A 25,199-nucleotide genomic window follows, 5' to 3' on the forward strand; every position below is an offset into this window, starting at 1 on the left:
AATAGAGTTCCAGAAAAATGTGCCTCTAGGAGTGATTTTATTTTGCTTCTGAAAAACATTACGAATATGTTTGTTAGTACATTTTTATCAGTCAACTCAACACCTTCTAAATGTAGTTTTGGGTTTACAGCAGATTATAGCAAATATGATTTTTAACAAGTTGAATAATTTTTACAGGGATAGATTTAATAACTGAATTCAATTCTCTGACCAATATTGGGAAATTCTGAGTAGACACGAAATGTTTATAGGATAGGATATTCCCTTAACTGTCAAAAAGTTTTAAAAGATGATTAATGTCTCTATTAAACCAATTTACTACGATTACAGATTTATTTGAAGAGCTTATATTACCATTATTACAAATGAAGGGGGTGTGAGGAGAAACATTGTGACAGTAACAGATTTTCCATGCAAGAAGAGCTTGTTGATGAAATTTGGGGAGTTTAAAGGGGATTTTAGAAATATTATAATCAAATGTTTTAAACCTGTTTGGTTAAAAAAGATTATGAGGAATATGATTCAAAAGGGCGAGGCAGTGGCGCAGTATGGGCCACATTCTGTCCAGCGTTACAAGATGAAATCAGGATTTAGCAGAAGATTGTCACGGGTAGGGAAGGCATTACTGAAAACGTTGTCTAGCTCTTGGGCGAGCACCTCATCCGGCTAGCTTAATCGGTAGAGCATGAGACTTGTAATCTCAGGGTTGTGGGATCTAGCCTCATGTTGGGCGTTTCTGTTACCTTTCTCTCTCCCTCTCAACAACCTTTCATTAGGGTTCATATAGCAACCCTTTTGAGACAAAGTTCAGCGTTTCTACCATTTAGGTGACCTTTTCCCAAGTCTCTGTGGCGCAATCTGTTAGCCCGTTCGGCTGTTAACTGAATGGTTGGTTTTTCAAGCCCACCCAGGGATGAATTAAGCATTTTGCTGCCTTGCAACTGCTAACACGTGCACTGGGCATAGATCCTGGGCCCCATTCTGTCCAGCGTTACAAGATGAAATCAGGATTTAGCAGAACATTGTCACAGGTAAGGAAGGTATTACTGTAAACGGTTTCTAGCTCTTGCAAGAGTTGCTCATCAGCCTGGCTAGCTCAGTTGGTAGAGCATGAGACTCTAAATCTCAGGGTCGTGGGTTAGAGCCCCATATTGAGCGTTTCTGTTACCTTTGTCTCTCTCTCTCTCAGCAAACTTACATAAGGGTTCATATAGCAGACCTTTTGAGACAAAGTTCCGCCTTTCTACCACGGTAGGTGACATTTCACTAAATCTCTATGGCGCAATCGGTTAGCGCATTCGGCTGTTAACTGAAAGGTTGGTGGTTCAAGCCCACACTTTAAAAAAATAAAAAGTTGAGTAAACTTAAAATTTTAAAGCAACCGGCTGCAAAGAAATTTTGAGTTCACTCAACTTCAGTGGTTGAAGTTGTGCCAAATATTTTTTTTAAGTTGACTGAAATGGCTGGTTTAAGTCATGACAACTCAAAGCTGTGCAGCTGGTTGCCTTAAATTTTTAAGTTGATTCAATTTTTATCTTTTAATTCATAATTTCATGGAAATCTAATATCTGCGCTTCTCAAACAGATACCTGTATGACTCTAAGAATAAAGTTAAGAGATTACAAAACACACTATAAAACACAATATCAAAGAATATATTTATTGAGAATTCTGCAAACAGCTTTCTTTCCAAATTAAATGTACTGCAGTCCAGAGAAGGAAAAGATGCAACAAAAAGGTAAATCCTCAAATTCTATATTGCCTTTTAAGTGCTCGAGTAAAATGAAAGAAACATTTAAATTGCTAGCATTATCAACATTTTTTTCAAAGTGCAAGAGTAATTAGTGTTGTCACGATACTTTAATTTTGTTACCCATCTGTTCTATAATTTTAAAAACGTCCATTTCCTGATAACATTTGAGCGCTGTTGAGCATGTTTTTAAACACTGTTATATTGCCCTTGTGTTCACATGCTCAACAGAAAAGACTGATTGGGCGTGAAGGTCATCAGTTCACCAAACTCACTGCTGTTCACTGAATGTGACCACAGATACAGGGACACTTAAGCATTTCACATTGATCAACTGGTCTGTGTATAAGCTGACATACGAGTGTTACGCTGATGGATCGACTGAGCGACATTTTGAAACACTCCAGTTTGTTTGTGTGTGTGTATCTGTGTTTGCACTCCATGAACATCAAGGCCAATAAACACTTTCTAAATAGTTTCAACACAGCAAATTTTAGATAGTAGATTTAACTACCTTGGAGTTAAAATTAACACTCCCTCAGAGTTTATATGGGAACCACTATAAGTGTTAAAAATAACACTTTTGAAAGTGTTAACATTGTCAACACCAAGAGAGTTAGCAAACTCTTATTGTGTAAAATATCTGTTAAATTTCCGAAAAAATACCAGCAGCTGTGGTTGCCAGAATCTTTCTGTGAAAAACATGGAAGTTTTATATAACTGTATAAATTTACAAAAAATAACCATATTTCATGAACTAATACAATGTTCAGTTTACAAAATTATAGCTTAGTGCATAAAAATGTAAAGTCTTTAGATGCAATAATGTGTTCATGTGTGATTGCAATTAGCAAACAGATTTTGACTGCATTAGTAACTACACAGTTACCTTTATAAAAAAAAAAAAAAAAGAAGAAGCTGCAGCATAACATCAAATATTCTCAGTTCATCTTGGACTTGAACAGAGACGCTATTATCCTCCACAATGGTGACACAAAAACCGTTTTGCTGTTTTTCTTTCTTTCTTTTTTTTTTCATTTTTGGATTTTACGGAAAAATACCAGCAGCATTGGTTGCCAGTAATCTGCTGTTTTCAACATTTTAGATTCGTAAATTCAGTTTCCAGAATATTTCTGTTAAAAATACATCCCATAGTCTGTATTTTTCATTTGAACACACGTAAGCCTTAAATTCCAGAGCAAAATCCTCACTAGTGTCCTAACTAGTTAATGAGACAATTAAGTGTCAAATTAAAGGAGGATTGAGAATTGTTGATGAACAACTGTTAACAAGGAAAATCACTGAAGGACAGAAAAACACAAGCCAAAACCAAAGATGAAATCAACTGAGAAAAAAAACTCTAAATAAAATAATAATCAATAAAAATAAAATAAATTACACAATAATTTTTTTTATTTTTCAACATCTTTAAAAAACTCATCACATTAAACAACTTATCATGGAGCTTCACCTATTACTGACCTTTAACTTGATTTCTGTCATGTGAACAAAAGCTCTTAATGAAATTTCTGTTGTTCATTTGAAGTCACCATGATGGAGGACAGAGTCTAACAAACTAATTTTTTGTTGTATCTTCTATGAAGAGCAGCGGACTCCCAGTAGTATTGTCCCATGCAGTTTTAATACAACTATAGTTGCATATCTTTATGAATAAACTTAATAAACACCTGAAATTAAATCTATAACAATTAAGCATAAACAGTATAGTTTCTCTTGACCTTTCTTGCTATAGCTGATGAGTTTTAGAAACATAAGGATATAAGCGTAAAGCTTCAAGAGCTCAAATAAGCAGCCTCTGATCTCCATGATGGTGAGGTCAAATGAAATATTTTTAATAAAAAAATATTCTTACAGAAATGAAGTCAAACTGTAATCAGTGAAGCTGCTTATGCTATTATTTAATGGAGTTGTTTAATCCTCTGTTTTAATTCAGTTGGTTTGGTGTGAGACTCTGTAGTTTTATTTCTTCCTTCAGTTTCTTATTCCTTCAGTGATTGTGCTTGTTAACAGCAGGTGTTCAACAGCAGGTGTCTGAATTCACTTATTTGTGGTCATTCCCTGTCTAGTGGACTAAACTAATTGACCAATTTAAGGGCCAGGTGAATGAGGGTGTGGCGAGATTTCAGACACTAATTAGTTTCTCAAATACAAGGGTTTTCTACAAAGGTAGATACATGTTATTCTCGCCAAGAGGGTTATTTTGCCTTTATCTAACTCTAGAATTTTAACACTTTACTCTGAATTACCACAACACTTGAAATTTAACACCGATGAATTTGCTGTGAATGGTGTGTTTCAGTTCTTTAGGGTAGTTAATAATGAGTAAATAAATTAAAACAAAGAGGGGAACGACAGCTGTCGGAAGATCTTTTCCAGCAAGATTTCCTCTTCCAGAACCACAGACAGGCACCTTACATTTGGGTTGGTCTGACCAGTGACCACATCCTCTTCAACAGTGCTAAGGATGTCCATCTCCATCTCTTTTGCCCAAATATCTTCTGGCTCTGTGTCCTGCAGTCAAAGGAAACATAAAAAGAGGATGAAAAACTATTTTACTGCTAAATCACAAACATCTCCAAAAACAAAAAGCAAAGTAAAAGAAGCAAAGGTAAAGCAACTTTATTTGGAAACTTAAGGTAGTAATGTAGTAACATAGTAAGGAAGTAATCTAGGACTGACACTCAAGTCATGTCCTCAGCTAGGGGTGTAGATGCTAGGACTCATCACACACTCACCAGGCAAGTCTTTCAGAACTTTTCCCTCATAAACAAAGTAGAAAGTAGACCTTTCAGAGCTGTAGCCTTCCTTTGAGCGAGCACATTAGATGTCTGGAAGATACAAAACAAAATTATAGGTCATCAGTTATTGTCACATTCAACCAGATGCTTAGACCCTGAGAGATGACAGGTGGCACAACTTTACAATTGAAGGGCATTTATTATGGTTATTCACAGGTTAGAAAATTTGATCAGAAATTTCCAACATGTCCTCATTATCTTTCCATATCGCCCACCACATGATTGATAAAACTTGATAGCGTATTCATTCAAAAAAGAGAAGGTACTCTTGGGGTTGGTTTGAGTAATCCTGTAAAACTCAGCATAGACCTACACTGTAAATGCGAATAGTATTCCTTACTATTAAAATTCTAGTGTGTTTACTTAATTTTAAGCTAATTGTTGAGTTTACTAGAAATGCATTAGTGTTGCTGACATAGTAAGGTATAAAGTTCTCATAACTAATGTAATTTGAGTAAAATTGCTTATAATGGCTAAGCCATGCTGTTACGCATGCGTACTGGGTGGTGATTTCCCATCCCCCATCTCGAGTCACAACCAACCGCCAGCCAGCACCACCATGGAAGGACAGGATTTCATATTGAGAAGATGTACTGCAGTAAATCAAGGTAAACTTTTCATTTTAAGACCATTTTGATTTTATTTGTATAGTATCAGTAATCTGTTTATTTCCTGCACTTTGTAAGACTGTTTGCTGTTTTGTGAACTAATTATTAGCCCATGGTGTTGTGACTAATTGTTTTGACCACTGCACGTTATTTGCAATACTGTCTACTTTACTAGATTAGCTATTTTCAGCTGCCTAGTTCTTTCTAATAACTATTAATAATTTGTAACATTAGTAATAATTTGAAAAGTGGGTGTTATGCACTGAAAGAGCGGGCCGAGCCATTTTAAATGATGCACTGACCCAGATAGCAGTAGTAATCGGCCCGAGCTCGGTTCCGACTCGGCGCCTCCGGCTCCGACTAGGCATCGGCGAGTGTTATCCGGGCCGAGTCTGGCCCGCAGCTCGCTCTCGCACATGCGTTTGGGATGCGGCTGTTAAGCACTGGCCCGATTCCGGTCAACCACTTCTGACCTGAGTCTGTCTGTAGAGTCCGGGCTGCTTCTCGCAAGGACTCAGCTTGATTAACTGATGACAACCGATTCAATTCTTATTTCATCTAGTAATTTGTTAGTTTAATGATAATTTGAGAAAATATCCACAGTACGACAGCACCAAAATATTAAGATTATTTAGTGTGGATAGTCAAAACAAAATGATATTATTTATAAATTAAGGAAACATATTATCTAGGGGAAAACGGTGTAAAATGCGCTTGTTTTCGAGATAGGACGCTCCTGTGCCAATTGTTGTTAAAAGAAGTTCGGTTCTATACAAAATATATGGGTTAGTATAAACTCCTGATCCAAACTCCAATCCAGGTGGTGGCGGTAATGCTCCAAAAAGCAGGTTGCCAACCGCCATGAAGATCACAAGAAGAAAAGAAGATTCAAAACATTGGATTCTGGTCAGAAAGGTAAGGTTTTTACTGCTTGTAACCTGTATACTATGCAAATTTATTGCTTAAAACCATTTTTCACAGTGTTAGGTTGTAACAGTGTGTAGTATAGTAAAACAATTTGATACGAAATGCAACTTGTTGTAAAGAAACACGACTGAAGCTAATTGCTATACAAACGTGTAAAAGTTCATGTTCCTTTGTTAGGTTGAAACAGTGTTTAGTAACTGAAAACTATTTAAATTATTTTAAAGAAACATGACTAAAAACGAATTAGTGTGTATGCTAGTTTCTGTAGATGAATCTGTCAACACTAACATGGCAAAACGTGCTTTTAACTTCTGAGTTAACTAAACATTATAAAGTACCGCGAGTGTTGAAAAAAAAAATTTACAGGCGTGTACTTATCCAACAGTAATAATTCTGTGATTGTGTACATAAAAATTAATCGTTTTGGATTCATACAATATTATTGTTTAACTTGTTTATGCAGTGCATCACGAAAAGTGATCGAAACTCGACACCGTTTACTATTCTCTTTAAATTATCTAAGAGAAATCTATTAGTATGTGCTTTAATTCATATGTGTTAGCCTATGTGAATCAATTATATCTTCTGTTCAAACTGAAATTTGCGCATGTAAAACTGAAAGCAGATTTTAATGTTTTTTTTTTTTTGGTTATTGACACTTATAAATTCTGATTTGAATAAATAGGTAACAATATTTTTTCGGTGAAGTCTTAATATTCTTGTTTAACAAAGGTTCGTGAGGTCATTTTGCAGCACATCACAGAGACAAAAGATGCCAATGGCACGCTCTTATGAACAAGTGAATAGGCATGTTATAGTTGGGTGCTTAAAGTCCGTTAAAAACTGTAAACTGCTGATACATTTTCAACATACTTGAGCTTTTTAGACTTTACTATTTGCTTCACAAACGGCAGAAATGCACTGTAAAAATTGCTGTTAAAAAACGGTCAGATTCTACGGTAAAATAATGTTTTTTCACTAAAACAGTAATATTCTGTTAAAAACAATGCTTTCTGGGTAACATTTTTGTTTTCGAGAAAGTAACCAACTGCAGAAAACTGTGAGCTAACAGAGTTCAGATTCGATGTTTTGAAGTCTGTGTTTGAAATCACACTTTGTGTCCTTGTTCACTATTTCATACACTAGTTAACTAATATAGTTCACCTGACAGTTTTAATGAACACTAATGAGTGAATTCAGACACTGATGAACACCTGCTGTTAATAATCACAATTACTGAAGAAAATAAACAAGAAACACAAACAGTGACTTGAGTTACAACATTAAATAAAATCAAATAAAATAAAACAGCTTCAGTCTCAGCAGAGGATCATTAAACAACTCCACAAACAACAGCAGACACACTTATTACTGCTTGATTTGACGTCCATACAATTCACATTGAGATCCAACAGAAATTAAGGTGTTTTTTGTGTCACCGTAATGGAGTGAGGGGCTGGTTTAGTTGGGCTCTTCACCCTTGAACTCATTTAAGAAGACTTTCCAACTGCTGTAATACAGCGTTTACAAAACGTTTGTACCATAGCACTAAAGTTGGGAAGTCAATAAATAGAGAAATCTTTATCTGAAATTATTTCTGATAAATGTTTTGGTATAAATCTGGATGAAGGGCCTCATGCAATAGATTTTATGCTTAGTTGCAGGTATTAATTTAATTAATGAGAAGTGGAAACAGAAAACATACCTCCATAATTACTTAACAGTTAAGAAATAATATACAAAAACAGTTCAGCTATGACATATACACACTCAGACCTCATGAATCTGACCTTGTATCTCAACAATGGTAACATCTCAAATGTTTCATGCTGCAATGCATGCTGGGAGTGGCACTGTACAAATATCCCAGCATGCATTGCGGTATAAATAAATGTTGTATAACGGTTTTCTTTATTTGTGTTTGATTCTGCTTTTGTTTATGTTTCGACTTTCAGTTGCCTGTTTTGTGAGTTAAACTGTTAATTTTGTTAAATTTTGTTAAATTTGTTGTCACCATTATTGAGGTTCATGTGCTGATTATTGATGTCTCTTTGAGTGCGATTTATACCATAGAGCAGTGTTATTGTCCAAGATATTCTTAAAAACTTCCAGAAATCATTGCTATATATATATATATATACACACATATAATGTAAAACAATAGATTTAACATTGAACAGGAGCAGTAAATTTTATTATACTAAATGAGAACAAACTCTGCCATTTAATAGCAACTTGAACATCACCAGATCTTATTTTTTCAGATTTAGGTTTTTGGCTGGCTTGCCACATCAAAAGAGCTTTTTAAACAAAGTTCTTAACAATTGCAGCAGCCAAGATATATAAATGTTAAAAATGGCAGGGCTAAAAGCCCAACTAAAGCAAACTCTGTTCTCCATGATGGTGACGTAAAACTTTAACTTTCTCTCAAGAAGAACTTTAGTAGATGTTATACAAAAATACATGTATTAAGTAATAAGTGTAGCTGGTGATGATGTTTGTAGAGTTGTTTAATCATCCGCTGATCATTTAAATGATTTAATCATTTGTTGTTCTTCAGGTTATTTCATTATAAAGCTGTGACTAAAGTTTTGTATGTTCTGTTCTTGTTTTTTCCCTTTAGTATTTCTTCATTTGTTCATTGTTAATCCTCAATTATCATTTAATTAGTCAGTTAATTAATGAATTTACTTCAGCTTTGCTACATGTTTCTTGAACACTCAGTAGTGTGGACACTTCAATTAAAATTGAAGTATATGCTCTGGGGTTTAAAGGGTTAAAGGTGTGAGAGGTAAAAACACAGTGTAAAAATGTATTTTAACAGTAATATACTGTTAATTTACACAACGGAAGTAGACTGTTAAAAAACAGTATATTGCTGGCAACCACAGCTGCCAGTAGATTACTGTTAAATCAAGGAAAAAACAGTATTTTACTGTAAAACCTGAAGCTAATTTCTTCTGTCTGTCACCGTTGTGGAGGAGAGTAGAGCCAGTGTATGAGTTAAAGATGAACAATGAACTGCTGATGTTATTCTGCATGTTTCTCTATTTAAAGATAGCGGCTGTTTAGTTGCTGATGCAGTCAGAATCTCTCTGGTGATTCCAGATTTACATGTATGTGTGCTGTTGTGAAAAATAAGACATTAGAGTTAAACCGAACTTTTCTAATTAACTAAAATAAGTTATCATTATAAGTATGCTTCTAAGCATATATAGCACATTACTTCATAAACTCATTCAGCAGTTGACCAAGTTGAGGCAGTTGCTTTCAGTGAGCAAAATGAGTTCACTTGAGTATTGTGTAAATCAATGTAGTCCATGTATTTTTACAACAACATACTGTAAAATAACAGTACATTGCTGGCAACTGCAGCTGCCAGTATTTTACTGTTATTTAACGGGACAATTTTTAACAGTGTGGTTCATTGTTATTAGCTATCATCATCAAACATTTTCCACAATGGTAGGTTAACAGTGTTTAGTAACTTACAACTATCCAAAAGGTTTCTTATTTTAAAGAAATATGACTGATTGACTTAATCTGCTTTCCTATTGGTTTCATAAACTGGTTTGTGCATTGTGTCACAAAGTGATTAGAACATTTACTGTTATTGGCTTTCATCTGACTCAAAGTAAATCAAAGCATCTGTATTCATCCAGTAATGTCTAGGTTTTAAATAGAATTTTGGGCTTATGCTAATTGGGTGGAATATATTTCAGTCTTTTTCTGAATAGTCATTATTAATGTTTATATTGATTCTAGTGAAGATAAACATTTGTATAAAATGTTGTATGTTTGTTTGTTTGACAGTCCACAACATGATCCTTGAGCAAGATCAAACAAGCTTGGCACAGAAGAGGTCAGTATATGCAAGTCATGGCTGAAATCATGCATGTGCTTAGCCATCTTACAAATCTGTGTCTAAGATTCAAAAGGCTGTTACTCTGCATGAATTTCTGAATAAATCTTGTGAAACCTTCAGGGTGCTGATTATTTACAGTATAGGTATTATAGCCATTGATTAACTGTGATAGTATTTCAGAATTTTAACTTTTCTTTGGGGGAGATTAACAACAATGTGATGTTTTATTATAGAAACATCCACAAGCAACTATGATGTCTGACTGGCATACAGTTGAGGCGATGATCGCCTGTCATACACCTAAAGATGAACAGGTTTGTTTGCAATTATTTTAAACACATACTGTCAACATTATTTCATAGATCTATTACAACCTGCGAGTTTGGCCCTGGCACTATACTAAAAAGATGTTTTGTTTTGTAAATGTATCTGATCATGGTACATAAGGCACAACTATAGTGACAGTGATGAAGAAAAATTATTTTAGACAAGGAGGCTCGAAAAAAAAAAAAAGCAGATATGAAGATTTCAGGAATCGATGCAGCACCGCAAGTACCATCATCACCATAATTCTTAGGACCAACATCAAGATGCACGGATGCTGAACATTCCAGTATGCCTATGAACATTTACAGTCCTTGTTCCAGTGCAGTTAGAGATCAAGACAGAACTTGTGCAACTCATGAATTAGAGACATCACTAAACTTGTAAAGATTTAATGCAGCTAGAAAGTAAAGATCAACTAGAGAATATCAGCAGTATCTAACCCAATGTTGTATTCACACAAGTTGTATGAGAATAAGCTACAGGTTGATTTATACTGATTCCTTATTTTTCTATTTAAGCACGACTGACTGAAGTTTTAAAATCATGCAACGTCATAAAGCAGCAGCTGGGCCTGATTCTCACAAAACCAAAACAGACTTGATGAAATTCCAGATGTAAACACATTTGACCTTCCTTTGTCCAATTTGATATGAGAAAGCTTGAAAATCAACTAAAGGAGCAGCCTGAACAAATGAAGAAACTGGTAAGTTCAAGCTCTTGCTAATTTCAAAGTGTTTTAAGTTTATTTATTTATTCATTTGTTTGTTTGTTTGTTTTTTTTTTTGCTTCTTAGGGAGCCTACTTTGGAATCATTGGTGTTTTCCATTAAGGAAGCAGTTTGGTGTATCCTGGGAAAACTTTTGGCTAACTCCTTGTCTAATCAAATGATCTAGAGCGGGGCAAACCAAAATGTGGCCTTTCGTGCACTCCCCCTTAGGACTGTTTAGTCTGTAAGTTGGTTTTAAATATACATTTCAATACAATTAGGGGCTGTTCCATCTCTGTATTTCTTTGAATCATTAACCAGAGGAACAAAAAAAAAATCTATATATAGTCTCATTTAGGTTGTACTCATGTAAGCAAGCATGTTTCTTTCTTTTTTTTTTTTTTGTACTTGTTCACTACTAATTATCTGTTTATCTTTTAATCACATATGTAGTGAGGACAAATGTCCATACCACACCACAGATAAAAGAAGTGGAAAATGTATTACATGGTGGCTACAACTTCCTTCCTCTATCCCTGTCAGGAGCAAGGAAGAAAAGAGCTCTATATGCACACACACACACACACACACACACACACACACACACACACACACACACACACACAACACAATATATATATATATGTATTGCTGTTTGTGCAATTTATTCTGGTCAAGTTTATTTAAAAAATTAAGTTTAGGTCTTTATACTTCTGCAATTTTACATTTATATATTTCTTTATTATTATTATTATTATTATTATGTTTATTATTATTTTAATGTTTCTGAAGATGTTTCTTCAGAATTCAATAGTTCTTTTTACAATTTTGACTTGTATATTTTATGTATTATCAGGTATTTGTAAGATGTTTCTTGCTATATCTTAAATTGGTTTCTATATTCATGTTTCTATAAAATTTAGCAGTTTTAAGATTTGTCTTGTACAATTTTTTTATTCAAGTCTATTGGGAAAACAGTGTTGTTTTAAAAACTTGTGTATGTGTGCACTGTGCAGTTTTAGTGTTCTTTGAATCTTCCTGTGTGTCTTAATTGTGTAGTTTTATTTTTTTATATTGATGTTCTTGTGCACTACAAAATAATTTATTCAATTTTAGTATTATTTGTTTCTTGCAATCAATAAACGTTTATAATTTATTTATTTTGTCCTTTGTTTGATTATTTTTCTTATAGCATATGTATGCTGTTTGCATTTTGTTCAAAGGTTAAATGCAGTGCCTACACTTTGTTTACATTATAGCCTGTGTTTGCTGCTACATCAACTCAAAGGGTTGTAATATAAAGGTATATAAAAAAGGTATATAAAAACTTTACTCTCGGGCCGATTCCGGCGCGGATGCGGCAGCGTCGGCTCACTTACAGCCGCCGCATCTGGCCCGATTGATTCGGGCCGGATGCCTGTGGACTCACTGCCCGATTCCGAGTCCGGCAGCCGGAGTCGGGCCGAGTGGTAAGCCTCCGGCAGGCGGGAATCTAGCCGTACCTGGCCCGAGTGTATTTTGCTATCTGGGTAGCTTGCTTGAGCCTAAAAGTGTGAATGTGTCTCTGCTAGCCATAATCTTTCAGTAATGGTTGCCATTATCACGCAGCATGTTGCCCATTTATCTGAATGGCTGCTGTTAGATCTGTAAGCTATGTGTATAAATTAACATATGTATAAATGGGCATCAGAGAAAATCCTGTTTGCTACTCAAGGGGGGAAAACACAATTGTTTACAATAGAATCCTAATTCTGTTTTTTTTTTTTTTTGTCATGTAGCTGAATCTCTGGGCTGGAGTGATGGAGTGAAGAATCTTCTGTCAGTGACTGAGAGCAGAACAACAACTCGTATAAGACTTTTTTGTTGCTTATGCACTAGAATTATTTTATACAATGTATTACTTGTGCTCAAATAAATCATTCATGCTGTACGTTTCTGCTCATTATTTCACAATTTAAAAAATTAGTGGAGTGTTAATCCGTCAGTGTGTGTGGTCATTAGACTGCTTCTCCACAAATAAGGAGAGGGAAAAAAATCTCAAGACATTGTCTCAGAAAAATAATTCCAGAAATTTCATTTTGCATGATAATGACATCAAATTCAAACAATATAGTCAGGAGATGTGGGCTTTTGACCTATTACATTTTCTGTGTTGATCCAGGACTGATTTCACATATTTGTTTATGAAATAATAAAATGTTTAGTGCGGGGCAATTTTTTTTACATTACTTAAGCATCCATAACAATTTTTCATTTAGAGGATTATAAACATTGGATGATGGATAATAAAGCCCAGAGTGTCTTCTTTTCAATAATACATAAACTGTAAATGTAGACCAAATCATTCAGCAACTGTAAATGTTTTAGCTTTGGGAAGATATTTTTGGAGAAAGTGCCTCTGGCGGTGAGGGAGAGAAGGATATCGACATAGCCTCAGAAAACTTTTTACAGAAATACTTGGCTGTCACGTCATATTTTTTTCTAGGACATTACATTAATGTTTTCTTGTGTTTGTATATGAAAAACTAATATTGAACACAATACAATTTTTTTTCCTTATGAATTTTTTTAACATGTAACTTCTCCTTTTACCACAGTAAAGCTCAAAGTGTCTTCTTTCCAATGATACATAATTTGTGTTTGTAGCTTACTGGAGTCAGGAACTGTTACTATTTAAAGTTAGGTAGGTGTAAAACCCCAAAATTGAGTGCTGGCTAACAGGTTAAAGTTTCTCTTTTTGCTTGCTTTTGCCATTGCTTTTTTGTTGGGTTTTGCCAAAGTAGAGTCATTAGCATATAGCATATTAGCATATTCATACTGAGGAGGAGGCAGGGAGGGGTTTTGCGCTCGTGCATGTTGCGCTCAGTTTCCCGTTCATTCAGATGTAAAGAGAATATCCATGGGATTCGATGTACACAGTGTTTCATACATCTGAATTTTTCTGCGTATGCACATTTACAGCTTTGTGCGTATGTAATGTTTTAGTATAATTTAAACAAAAGTCTTCGTACATAAGGCCCCTAAAGAGTTTTTAGATGAGCATCACCCTATATCCTTGCATCAGGAACCACCAGACGAGCAATCAGCAATTACTACATTGTCATGGATAAAAAGGTCATCCTGTGGCTGGGAAGCATATCATTCACAGGACATGCTTGATGAGATTTCCTAGGTCCAGTTTGTTTTCATACAAGTTTACAGCAATTATACCTTCATTTAGACGGCTGTCTTTGATATTGATGACCAGAAAACACCAGAAGTGAAAGATTTTGTTGTTTGTCGATATGAAAATAAGAGACAGTTATCAAGAACTACAATATGCTTTCTTTATTTCAGATTGCACCTGCTCGGCTGCTCATAACATCACTAACTTGTACAATAACCCGAATAGGGAAATTGTGTGTTCATCAGGGGCACAGTAAAGACCATATATGAACATAGCAGTTATCTACAAAGCCTTTGTCCACACTGTCATGCCAAAGTCCACCCTGTCATCTTGTTTTCCAAAGTCATGTTCAAATTTTATGAAAATGAACAAATTATTTATAAGCTCTCAAAACATTATGTGTGATTTCTTAACAAACCAATAAGGGCCAGTTAATATTGTTTGAAAGTTTGACTAAATATTTAGATCTTGGGTTTTATTTTAAAAAGAATGTGCAACAATTGTATATTATATTGGGAAATAAATATTTTGACCATTATTTCATTATTATAAATAGACTTTTTCCATAATCTATAAAGTTGGGTTGGTAAAATGACACATTGCCTTTCTGGAAATATTCATTTAAAGGTTCAGAACATATTAACAGATTTGTGTGTGTTGAGCATCAGTTAAGACAATGTTAGCACCTGTCAGCTTTACTTGTGGGGAAAACTAATTTTGAGCTTTTGTCAGCTAATTTCAGCTTCCGAGTTTAAAATGATTTTTGGGGAGGGATCAAAATCGGCGACGTAGCGCAGAACTGCAAGTGTAAAGATGGCGCGTCGGTTTCTCATTATTATTCATAGCGGAGTTTTCTTATCCTATGAGAAGAGCCGGCTGCTTAATTATCAAGCCCGAGCTGTGAGACACAGACCGACAGTATTTAGCCGTTCATGAAGGCTCATATGCGTTTGTTTTCATGATCCACGGGGTTTGTTGCATGTTTTCCCCCGCGATCTTGTCAGGGCCGATCATACAGCAAAGCTGTGTGTGTGCTGCTAGCATTTTTGTCGGGAGAGCAGCATGAGAATTAGAGAATGGCGGACACTGTCTTTTATCAGGAGTTCGTTCACATTCAGACACATCGCCGTGCTGCTGTGTTCGCCTAAATCCTCCAGATTACCAGCAGGGCTAATGGTTAAAATAGACAGGTCAGGAGACCTGCTGCACTGAGTCTGCTGGATACGGGGATTGAGGGAGAAGTCCTCATTTATAGGGTTTACATGAACACACTTATCTTTATAATGATATAAATTGTGGTTATGTGTATATGAAATAACGAATAACAAATGTAGCAGGGCATTAAATCACGGTTCATTTCTTTGCATTTTAACTTTGTGAACTATAAACTCAAGCGTCTCCTCACGGTTTGTCTCATTTTGTGAGCTAACTATCAACAACAGTTGTTCGCTTACGTTCTCCCCTGCTGGCCACGCCCACACCTGCCCGATGCTCGCGGAGCTCCACGCCCATTAATCATGCATCTTTTAAAAAAATTCTGAAGTAGACTTTAACCGAAAGTGGGGGGTGTCATGGCCCTTTAAAAATCACACTGCAATAAAAATATACTTCTACTACTTTTAATGTGTCCATGACAGAGTTGACACAATTTGAGGTTTGTTTGCTGTTTCTCTGCTTGTAGATTATTTGTGAAAAAGTGACCAACATTCCAGCTTGACCAACATTCATTTCTTACAATCTAAGATCTAATTAATACAACAACTATGTGGCTAAATAAAAAAAATCTATGATTTTTTTTTATTTTTTACTTTTGACGTCTCAAAAGCACTTTATAGTGATATTATTTTACACACTCCAGTACAGCAGGTGGCGGTATACATCTTTTACTGTGCTCTGTTATTCGCCACACAACCAACAGAAGAAGTTATTCAGGTACGTGTCTTGTTTTGTCTTGTCTGTATCCAGTGTTTATACTGCTTCAGGTAAAATCACCCAAATAAAATGCAGTGCTTTGATAATCCTGCAGCTGTTTTGACTTTTCTCTGCTCTGTTTAGAATGTTTGTGCCAGATGTCTTTCACTGAACTCATGATGTGCTGCTCCTTCATAAACGAAAGTGAAAGTGTTTAGTTTTTTGTGTCGCCATTTTAAACAAACACAATCCATTATTTACAGCGCAGAAGAGCTTTAAATCTTTGACTGAATAAATTCAAAACGCTAAGGACTTGACAAAACATGTATCACATGAACCTGTATGTATGATATTTTTTTTTCACAGTACAAACAAATGTAATCTTATACGGATGATGGCTGTGATTTTTAATTTGTTTACTCATGATGAACTTCAGGGTTTGAGTGTCGCAGCCACTGATCTATTTCTGCATTCATCTGAATTATGAACGCTGCTAAAAGACTGTAGATTTATGAATAGAGGTAAAATTGGTTTTATATTTGCACATTCAGACTTTCCCCTTAATAATATCATTTCATTAAAGTATTATTTGCAAACTCTAAATAGCGAAATCATATTAGCAGGCAATGACTATCAAAGTACAACATTGTTCTCAGTCAAATAAACAGTGTTAATGTTGTTTTCAAGTCACACTTGCATGCTAATTCCGATCAAATATTCAAAGTAACATGGTAAACAATGTAGAAACTTCTAAATAAACAAATGTGCGAATATAAAACCAACTTTACCTCTATGATTTATGATTGCTTGTCAGTTTTTTCTAGAGTTTCTGCTGAAGATTAAACTCAGAATCCGAACAGAATCTCAAATTTCAAATCTATCATGGAGGACAAATGCACTTCTGGAGATCTGGATTTGTTTGCAGCATACAGGTATTAGGCATAGACATTATATTTTATATTATTATCATAATTTTTTTTTACAAAGAACATATTTTTTTTCTCTTTTAATCTCTGTCAGATAATTTAACACACATCCAGATAGAGGTAAAGTTGTTTTTATATTTGCACATTTGTTCATTTAGAAGTCTCTATATTGTTTACCATGTTACTTTGAATATTCAAGCGAAATTAACATGAAAGTATGGCTTGAAAACAAAATTAACACTGCTTATTTGACTGTGAAAAAAGTTGTACTTTGATAGTCCTTGACTGCTAATATGATTTAGCTATTTAGAGTTTGCTTTTATGAAATTGTATTATTAAGGGGAAAGTCCAAATGTGCGAATATAAAACCAACTTTACCTCTATCACATCCAGAGAGTTTTTGTACAAAAACCTGTTTTTGTTTTGTTAAATGCAATATGTGCAGAACATTAATCTTTTTCTGTTTTAGTTCAGTTCATCAGAAGAGAGCAGAAGCAGAGCCCAACTGTGTTTCTCTGAAGTGTTATGAATCTATGGGTCACTCAATAAATTTTAGGAATGAAAACGCACAACCTGCTCTCAGGTAGATCATCTCTACACACACTTGATTATACTGTAGCATTTTTATGTTCATGTGTTTTCTAGAAGATCAGAATTATTACACTTTATTCTCACAGTCAGTAAAGACTATATACAGGGAACAAAATACAAGTAACTCTAAAACTAAATGTCAACACACTCACATTTGATCATTAGTGAAGTACTGATAAAGTATAGATATTCAAACTGTTAGAGTTAGTAGAATGAGATTAAATGCTTTTTACAATAGTCAGCAAAACGTCTAGAGTGAGCAAAGAGATGTTAGACAAGATGAATGAACAAGTTCAGTTAGAGAAACACACTGCGTTTCATCTGATAAATAATTATGGGCAAATTTAATACTAATTTAAGATGAAACTGTATTAAAATCATCTCAGTTTGTTATCTTGATGAAGTACATGTTTAATGTATGATTAGAAAACCTGAACCCTGAAAGCAAACCCTTGATGATTATTATGTGAATCAAAAAACTCAATTCTGTCAGAAAGTGAGCTGACAGAAGCAGAAAAAAACACAGTCATGGTGAAGCACTAAAAGATATAGACAGCAGGGAATAGTGTTTCTTTTCTTATTGATGGCAAAACATTTAACATGTATATGCTCACCACAACTGTTGATAGCAAAATACAACATTTATAGAAACATGAAAACATAAAATTATACAACAAAAGGAAATAGTATCAAAATTTTCAATATTACTACATTACACACTATAGCAGCTCAACAGTTAAATGTAGGATTTTTTTGTCCTTATTTTTGCAGTGTCTCACATTTTTATCTTAAAAGATTTTTAATGTCTTTTAGTGTGGATCTAGCATAATTGTAAATAAATGTAATTATCCTGTCTCTTGGTATGAAATGATTTATTACATTTAATAAATGATAAATACAGTTACTTGTTTACACCATTTTGATAGTCAGTAGATGTCCTCAGTGTGTGGTGTTTAAAGTGCTTCACAATAGCGCTATGAGAGTAATAGAGCTTCATGTTTCTACATTACTATAGTTTAGTTCTGGATTAAATCTGTTTATTTTATCTTAGTTGCTTCAGAGAAAAACACATGTCTTTACTAGAGAATCTTTACACTCATAATTATTTATCCTTTGTTTTGTTGTTTCTGCAGTGTGGATAGAGATGATCAGACTGGAGATTTGCAGCAGGATTCACTTCTACCAGACAATGATCAACTTCAGAGAGTCAAAGAGCAGCACAAAACCAGCATGAAGAACAAGTATGAGAGATTATTTGAGGGAATCAACCATGGAGAGACTCAAAAAAAAAACGTCTCTGTGCAGAAGTTCATCCTGGACTGGGCCGAGGGAAAAGACCATTAGGATGTAGATTTCATGTTTGTGCTTTCATTTAGAGAGCTGAACTTAATCAGAGATCATCAGTACAGTCTTCACAGACTTCTGCTGGACTTTCATCCTGAACTTGAAGATCTGGAGTCCAAGATTTATGAGCAGTGTAGAGTTGTGTTCATCTTTGATGGTCTGGATGAAAGCAGAATCACACTCAACTTTTCAGATGAGGAGAAAGTTTGTGCTGTGACTGAATCTTCATCAGTGGCTGTGTTGATGTGGAGCCTTCTGAAAGGAGATCTGCTTCCCTCTGCTCTCATCTGGATTACCTCCAGACCATCAGCAGCCCATCAGATCCCGTCCAAATACATCAACCGTCTGACAGAAATTCAGGGATTCACTGAGCCTCAGAAGGAGGAATATTTCAGGAAGAGAATCAGCGACGAGCATCAAGCCGGCAGAATCATCTCCCACATCAGAAGAGCAAGAAGCCTCCAGATCATGTGCCACATACCCGTCTTCTGCTGGATCTCCTCCACTGTGCTTCAGAAGCTCCTGGAAGAAGATGTGAGTGCAGAAATCCCTCAAACTCTGACTGAGATGTACATCCACTTCCTGCTGATACAGATCAAAATGAGGAAGCAGAAGTATGAAGAGAGAGATCCAGAGAAACCCCTGCAGTCCAACAGAGGAGTGATCCTCAAACTTGCTGAAGTGGCTTTCAGACAGCTGATGAAGGGTAATGTGATGTTCTATGAGGAGGACCTGATTGAGAGCGGCATAGACGTCACTGACGCCTCAGTGTATTCTGGGATCTGCACTGAGATCTTCAAGGAGGAATCTGTGATTCAGCAGAGGAAAGTCTACAGCTTCATCCATCTCAGCTTTCAGGAGTTTCTGGCTGCTTTCTACGAGTTTCACTGCCATTTAACAAAACAGATAAAACCGCTGGGCTTGATGTATTAGAGAGAAAATTTACATGATGAAGATGAATGGATGCGTGTTAATGAATATACATATTACAAATATTTTCAGGCCTGGTCTGAGGAGTCTTTGGATGAACTGTTCAGATCAGCAGTAGATAAAGCTGTTGAGAGTAGTAATGGTCATCTGGATCTGTTCCTGCGGTTCCTGCTGGGCATCTCACTGGAGTCTAATCAGATACTTCTCCAGGATCTACTGACAAACACAGAGAAGAGCTCAGCGTGCATCCGGAGAAGCACACAGTACGTTAAAGACAAAATTAGAGATGGACATGGACTTTCCTCTGACAGATCCATCAATCTGTTCCTCTGTCTGCTGGAGGTGAAAGATCAGACTCTGGCCAGAGAGATTCAGGAGTTTGTGAAATCAGACAAACACTAAGAGGAGTATCTCTCTCTTGCTCACTGCTCAACAATCTCCTACATGATTGAGATGTCAGAGGAGCCACTGGATGAGTTTGAGCTGCAGAAATTCAACACATCAGCTGAGGGAAGACAGAGACTGATACCAGCTGTGAGAAACTGCAGAAGAGCTCTGTGAGTATTCATTCATTCATCTCAATAGACAAACATCAGTCTGCTCTGAAGACTCAAAGCAGTGTAGTGAATCACTGCCCTGCTTTACCATATTTATAAAAACACTGTTTACATCTTATGTGAATATGAAAAAAAGCAGAAAGTTAAAACATAGAAGCACTCTAGACAACAGACAGTAGAAGCACAGCTTTGTGGAAAACCTTTTTGCATTAGAGAGAGAGAGAGAGAGTTGCAATGAACTGAAATCTGCTTGGAATGGCAGCTCTATTTACCTGCAAATGTATTATATATGTCTTATAATGGTAGTGGAATTATTACATCTTAAACTGATTATATCTGAAATATTGAAAATTGATGCTGTGCTGGAGCAAAGAGCTTAGAATGACCAAGAGGCTACACTCAATAGAACGTTCCATTGCAACAGCAGTGCCCAGCAACAGCCCTGGATTCCACCATTTTGGAGTGAAAGTGATCGGTCGTCCATTGAATCTCATTACTCGCGATGGCAAGCAGCCATTTTTTTTTTGAACCATACATAAATTGAAAAAAAAAAGACAAATTGACATAATAAAAAAAAATATTATGAAAAGGAAATGCATTAAATAAAAAATATATTAATAATAATAAAAATGAAAATAAAATAAATTTACAGAAAAAATAAATAAATAAAAAATAAATAAATAAGTCAATTAAAAAAAAAAAAAGGTGGGTGGGGGTGGGGTTGGGAATTTATGGTTGGAGAAGTACATTAGTCTCAATATGAATTACTAGAGGGTCCCATGTTTTGAAAAATGTTTTGGTTGATCCTCTGAGAAAATATTTATTTTTTTCTGTTTTCAAAAATAGCATTACATCACTAAGCCAAAGTGACAGTTTAGGTGGCATTGGTGATTTCCACTCCATAAGAATTCTTCTTCTAGCTATTAATGTTACAAAGGCAAAGGCGTTTTCTATTTCTTTGGCTACATGGATGTCCTCATTTGTTACTCCAAAAATAGCCATTTCCGGATTTGGTTGAATTCTTAAATTGAAGGCTGAGTTTAAAATTTCATATATTGAAGACCAAAATCGTCTCAGTTTGTCACATGACCAGAACATATGGGTTAGGTCTGCCTTGCATGAGTTGCAACGATCGCATGTTTCATCTATATTGGGGTAGATTTTAGCCAGTTTGGTTTTGCTGTAGTGAATACGGTAAAGAATTTTCATCTGAATCAGATTAAGACGTGCACATGATGAAGTCTTGTTTATAATTTTAACTGCTTTATTCCAAGTTTCTTCAGAAATATTAATTCCTAGTTCTTCTATCCATTCCATTTTAATCTTCTCTTATGTTGTGTTACAGAATGTCATAATAAGGTTATACATTTTGGAAATGAGACCTTTGGGGTGTACAGGTGTCTTTAAAATTAGATCCAGTCCAGATTCAGCAGGCATTTGAGGGAATACAGAGCACTGGGTCTGAACAAAGTGGCGAACCTGGAGGTATCGAAAAAAGTCTGATTTTTGAAGATTAAATTTTTTACTCATGTCATTGAAATTGGCAAAAATATTATCAATGAAAAAATCTCTACATGTAAGTATACCCAGGTCCTGCCATTTCTTAAAAGTAGCATCTAGGTTGGCTGCTGGAAAAAGATGATTATTGCATATGGGGGTTTCTAAAGAAAAGTCTTGGAATTGAAGTGCTTGTCTAAATTGATTATATATTTTGAGGGTCGAAAGTACCACTGGACTCGAAGAATATTGTGATGGTGAGAAAGGTGTCTTCATTGTCTTCATTCAAGTGCTGGTAGTGAAGTTGATTTGCAAGACTTAGCTTCTGCTTCACACCATTCTGTATGTGGGAACTTTAACCAATAGATTATTTTCTGTAAATTTGCTGCCCAATAGTAGTTTAACAGATTTGGAAGAGCCAGTCCTCCATCTCCTTTAGGTCTTTCGAGAAAGTCTCTGCGTATTCTTGGCTTTTTGCCACCCCATATAAAGGAAGACAGTAGTCTACTGGTCGACTGAAAAAAAGATTTTGGCAAGAAAATTGGGAGGCTTTGAAATAAGTACAATAATCTGGGTAGTACATTCATTTTAACACAATTGACTTTACCTGCTAAAGACAAATAAATAACATTTTTAAGTATAGAACTATAATTTGCTTTGAATAAATCTGTGTATGAACGGGTAATATTAATTCCTAAGTATTTAAATCCCGATTTGAAGAAACAGAAGGGTAAGTCAGTATCTGCAATTTGATCTGCCATATTATTTATAGGGAAGCATATACTTTTAGAGAAGTTTAATTTATAACCTGAAAAATTACCGAATTCTTTTAATATTTTATCAATTTCAGAAATGCATGATAGTGGGTCAGTTATATATAATAACAGATCATCAGCATACAAAGAGACTTTATACTCTACACCCATTCTTTTAATACCCCTGATGGATTGTGATGATTTGAGTATTGTTGACAATGGTTCTATAGCCAAAATAAACAGCAAAGGGCTAAGGGGGCATCCTTGTCGTGTTCCTCTAGACAAGAAGAAATATTGAGACACTATTTTATTAGTGAGTACGGCTGCTTTTGGTTGATGATAAAGCAAGCGCATCCAAGAAATAAATTTTGAGCCGAATTCGAATTTGTGCATTACAGCAAATAAGTATTTCCACTTGACTCTGTCGAATGCCTTCTCTGCATCTAGAGAGACAATCACTTCAGGATTATCTTCTGATGCAGGAGAGTGCACAACATTGAGGAGGTTTCTGATGTTAATGAATGAGTGGCGTCCCTTTATAAAGCCTGTCTGGTTTTGTGAAATTATTTCTGGTATTATGTTCTCTATTCTTGAGGCTAACAATTTAGATAGAATTTTGACGTCAACATTTAGTAAGGAAATGGGTCTATAAGAGCTACAGGAAAGGGCATCTTTATCTGGTTTCAGGAGAACTGTAATATGGGCTGTGTAAGGGTTGGAGGTAATTTGGTTTGTTCAAACGAGTGGTTAAACATATTTAACAGTAAAGGGCATATTTGTGAGGAAAATTTTTTGTAAAACTCAATGGGAAATCCATCTGGTCCAGGGGTTTTACTACTCTGCATAGCTTTGATTGAATTTTCCACTTCTTGAAGTTGTAAAGGTTCATCCATGTTCTTTCTTTGATCCATTTTAACAGTGGGTAGATTAATATTAGATAAAAATGTTGACATGGGACTGTCTTCTTGTGGGAATTCTGAGGTGTACAGGTCAGAGTAATATTTATAAAAAATTTTATTTATTTCTTGGGGATCTACTGTAATGTCTTGTTTTGTATTCTTAATCTTTGGGATGAGCTGAGATGCTGACTTACTTTTTAATTGTTGGGCGAGAAGACGGCCCGCTTTATCGCCGTGTTCATAAAATCTAGCACGTGCAAAAAATAAGTTACGTTCTGTTTTTTCAGTTGATAATAATTCATATTTTGTCTTTAAACTAAGTTTTTCTTTAAACAGTTCGGGTGTTGGGGTATCAGCATACTGGTGGTCGATTTTCTGTATTGATTCAATAAGTTTCTCCTCAGTTTGTTTCCTCTCCTTATTACGCGAGGTTGAGTATGATATTAATTTTCCCCTTATTACCGCCTTAAACGTTTCCCATAATAGTGATGGTGATATAGAGTCTGATTTATTATTTATTAAAAAATTGTCAATTGCACGAGATATGAATTTGCAAAAGTTTGAGTCTGAGAGTAAGGTTGTGTTTAGCTTCCATACTGGTCTTGTTGTATAGTTATATGAAAAACAAATATCAAAAATTACAGGGGCATGATTGGATTCAATAATAGTTGAGTATTTTATGTTTTTTATTGCCGGGATAAGTCTTTTATCAGCAAAAAAATAATCTATCCGCGAATACTTCTGGTGAACATGTGAAAAACATGAGAATACCTTTTTATCTGGAAATAAAAACCTCCATGGATCTATGCAGCCAATCTGATTCATATATCCGGCAAATACTTGAGACATTTTTAAAAGAGGTACAATTTTATGGTTGGAACGGTCCATAGTTGTATCCATTACACAATTCAGATCTCCACCAAGTATGAGATGGAAAGAGTTTAAATCTGGTAACAAGGAAAAAAGTTTTTTCACAAAGTTAACGTCATCCCAGTTGGGTGCGTAGACACTGACCAAGACAACTGGTACCTCAAAAAGGTGCCCGGATACAATAATATATCGTCCTTGAGGGTCTGAAATAGTTTCAGATGCAATGAATTGTATTTTTTTGTGGATTATGATTGCAGCTCCCCTTGTTCTGTGATTAAAGCTGGAGTGTTAAATCTGACCAACCCAATTTTTCCTAAGTCGGTTATGGTCTTCAATACGCAAGTGAGTTTCCTGTAGAAAGGCTATTTCTGTTTTTAATTTTTTAATATGTGTAAATATGCGAGTTCTTTTCACTGGTCCGTTTAACCCTCTAACATTCCAGCTAACAAAGCGTACTGCTGAACTTTTTGTGTTTTCTTTATCGCCTGTGTTTGCCATTTTTATTCAACAGCTATGTACCCAAACTTTGTATATTGGGTGTGGGTCAGGGAGTTGGGGGGAGAAAAAAAAAAAAAAAAAAAACTTGTAATAAAAATAACGAGATAGCGTGGTTGAACCTTGGTAAACAACAAAAACTATAATACAATCTAGATTTGCCCTTTGAACAATGACAAACCGCAGTTCACAAACTTCTCTCTGCTCCCGATATTCCAAGTCTATGTGCTTCTATTCTCCTCAGAGCTCCCAAAGT

At 35.3% G+C, this 25,199-nt stretch overlaps 2 protein-coding genes and 1 long non-coding RNA gene across 4 annotated transcripts in view; 2 read left to right on the forward strand and 1 right to left on the reverse strand.

Annotated features, from left to right (window-relative positions):
• znf1046 (zinc finger protein 1046) overlaps nucleotides 1-25,199 on the reverse strand; it is a 659,651-nt gene that overhangs the window by 197,597 nt on the left and 436,855 nt on the right. The gene's annotated exons all lie outside the window — the stretch shown is intronic.
• LOC101883472 (uncharacterized) lies at nucleotides 6,048-12,932 on the forward strand. The gene is made up of 6 exons (XR_001798464.4): nucleotides 6,048-6,092; nucleotides 9,918-9,966; nucleotides 10,203-10,283; nucleotides 10,815-10,999; nucleotides 11,090-11,246; nucleotides 12,781-12,932. It is a non-coding gene; the product is annotated as an uncharacterized lncRNA (long non-coding RNA).
• LOC141381681 (protein NLRC3-like) lies at nucleotides 16,071-20,472 on the forward strand. Of its 2 annotated transcripts, none has more exons than XM_073947922.1 (4): nucleotides 16,071-16,100; nucleotides 16,894-17,011; nucleotides 17,475-17,588; nucleotides 18,730-20,472. In XM_073947922.1, the coding sequence occupies exon 4, from the start codon at nucleotides 18,953-18,955 to the stop codon at nucleotides 19,871-19,873; it is 921 nt and encodes a 306-aa protein (XP_073804023.1). In that variant the 5' UTR covers nucleotides 16,071-16,100; nucleotides 16,894-17,011; nucleotides 17,475-17,588; nucleotides 18,730-18,952; the 3' UTR covers nucleotides 19,874-20,472. The 2 variants fall into 2 exon arrangements, with proteins under 2 accessions (XP_073804023.1, XP_073804024.1); XM_073947923.1 differs by having other exon boundaries at nucleotides 16,076-16,100; nucleotides 16,224-17,011.

The sequence above is a fragment of the Danio rerio genome, chromosome 4 (genome assembly GCF_049306965.1).
Source record: "Danio rerio strain Tuebingen ecotype United States chromosome 4, GRCz12tu, whole genome shotgun sequence".
Classification (NCBI taxonomy): Eukaryota; Metazoa; Chordata; class Actinopteri; order Cypriniformes; family Danionidae; genus Danio; species Danio rerio.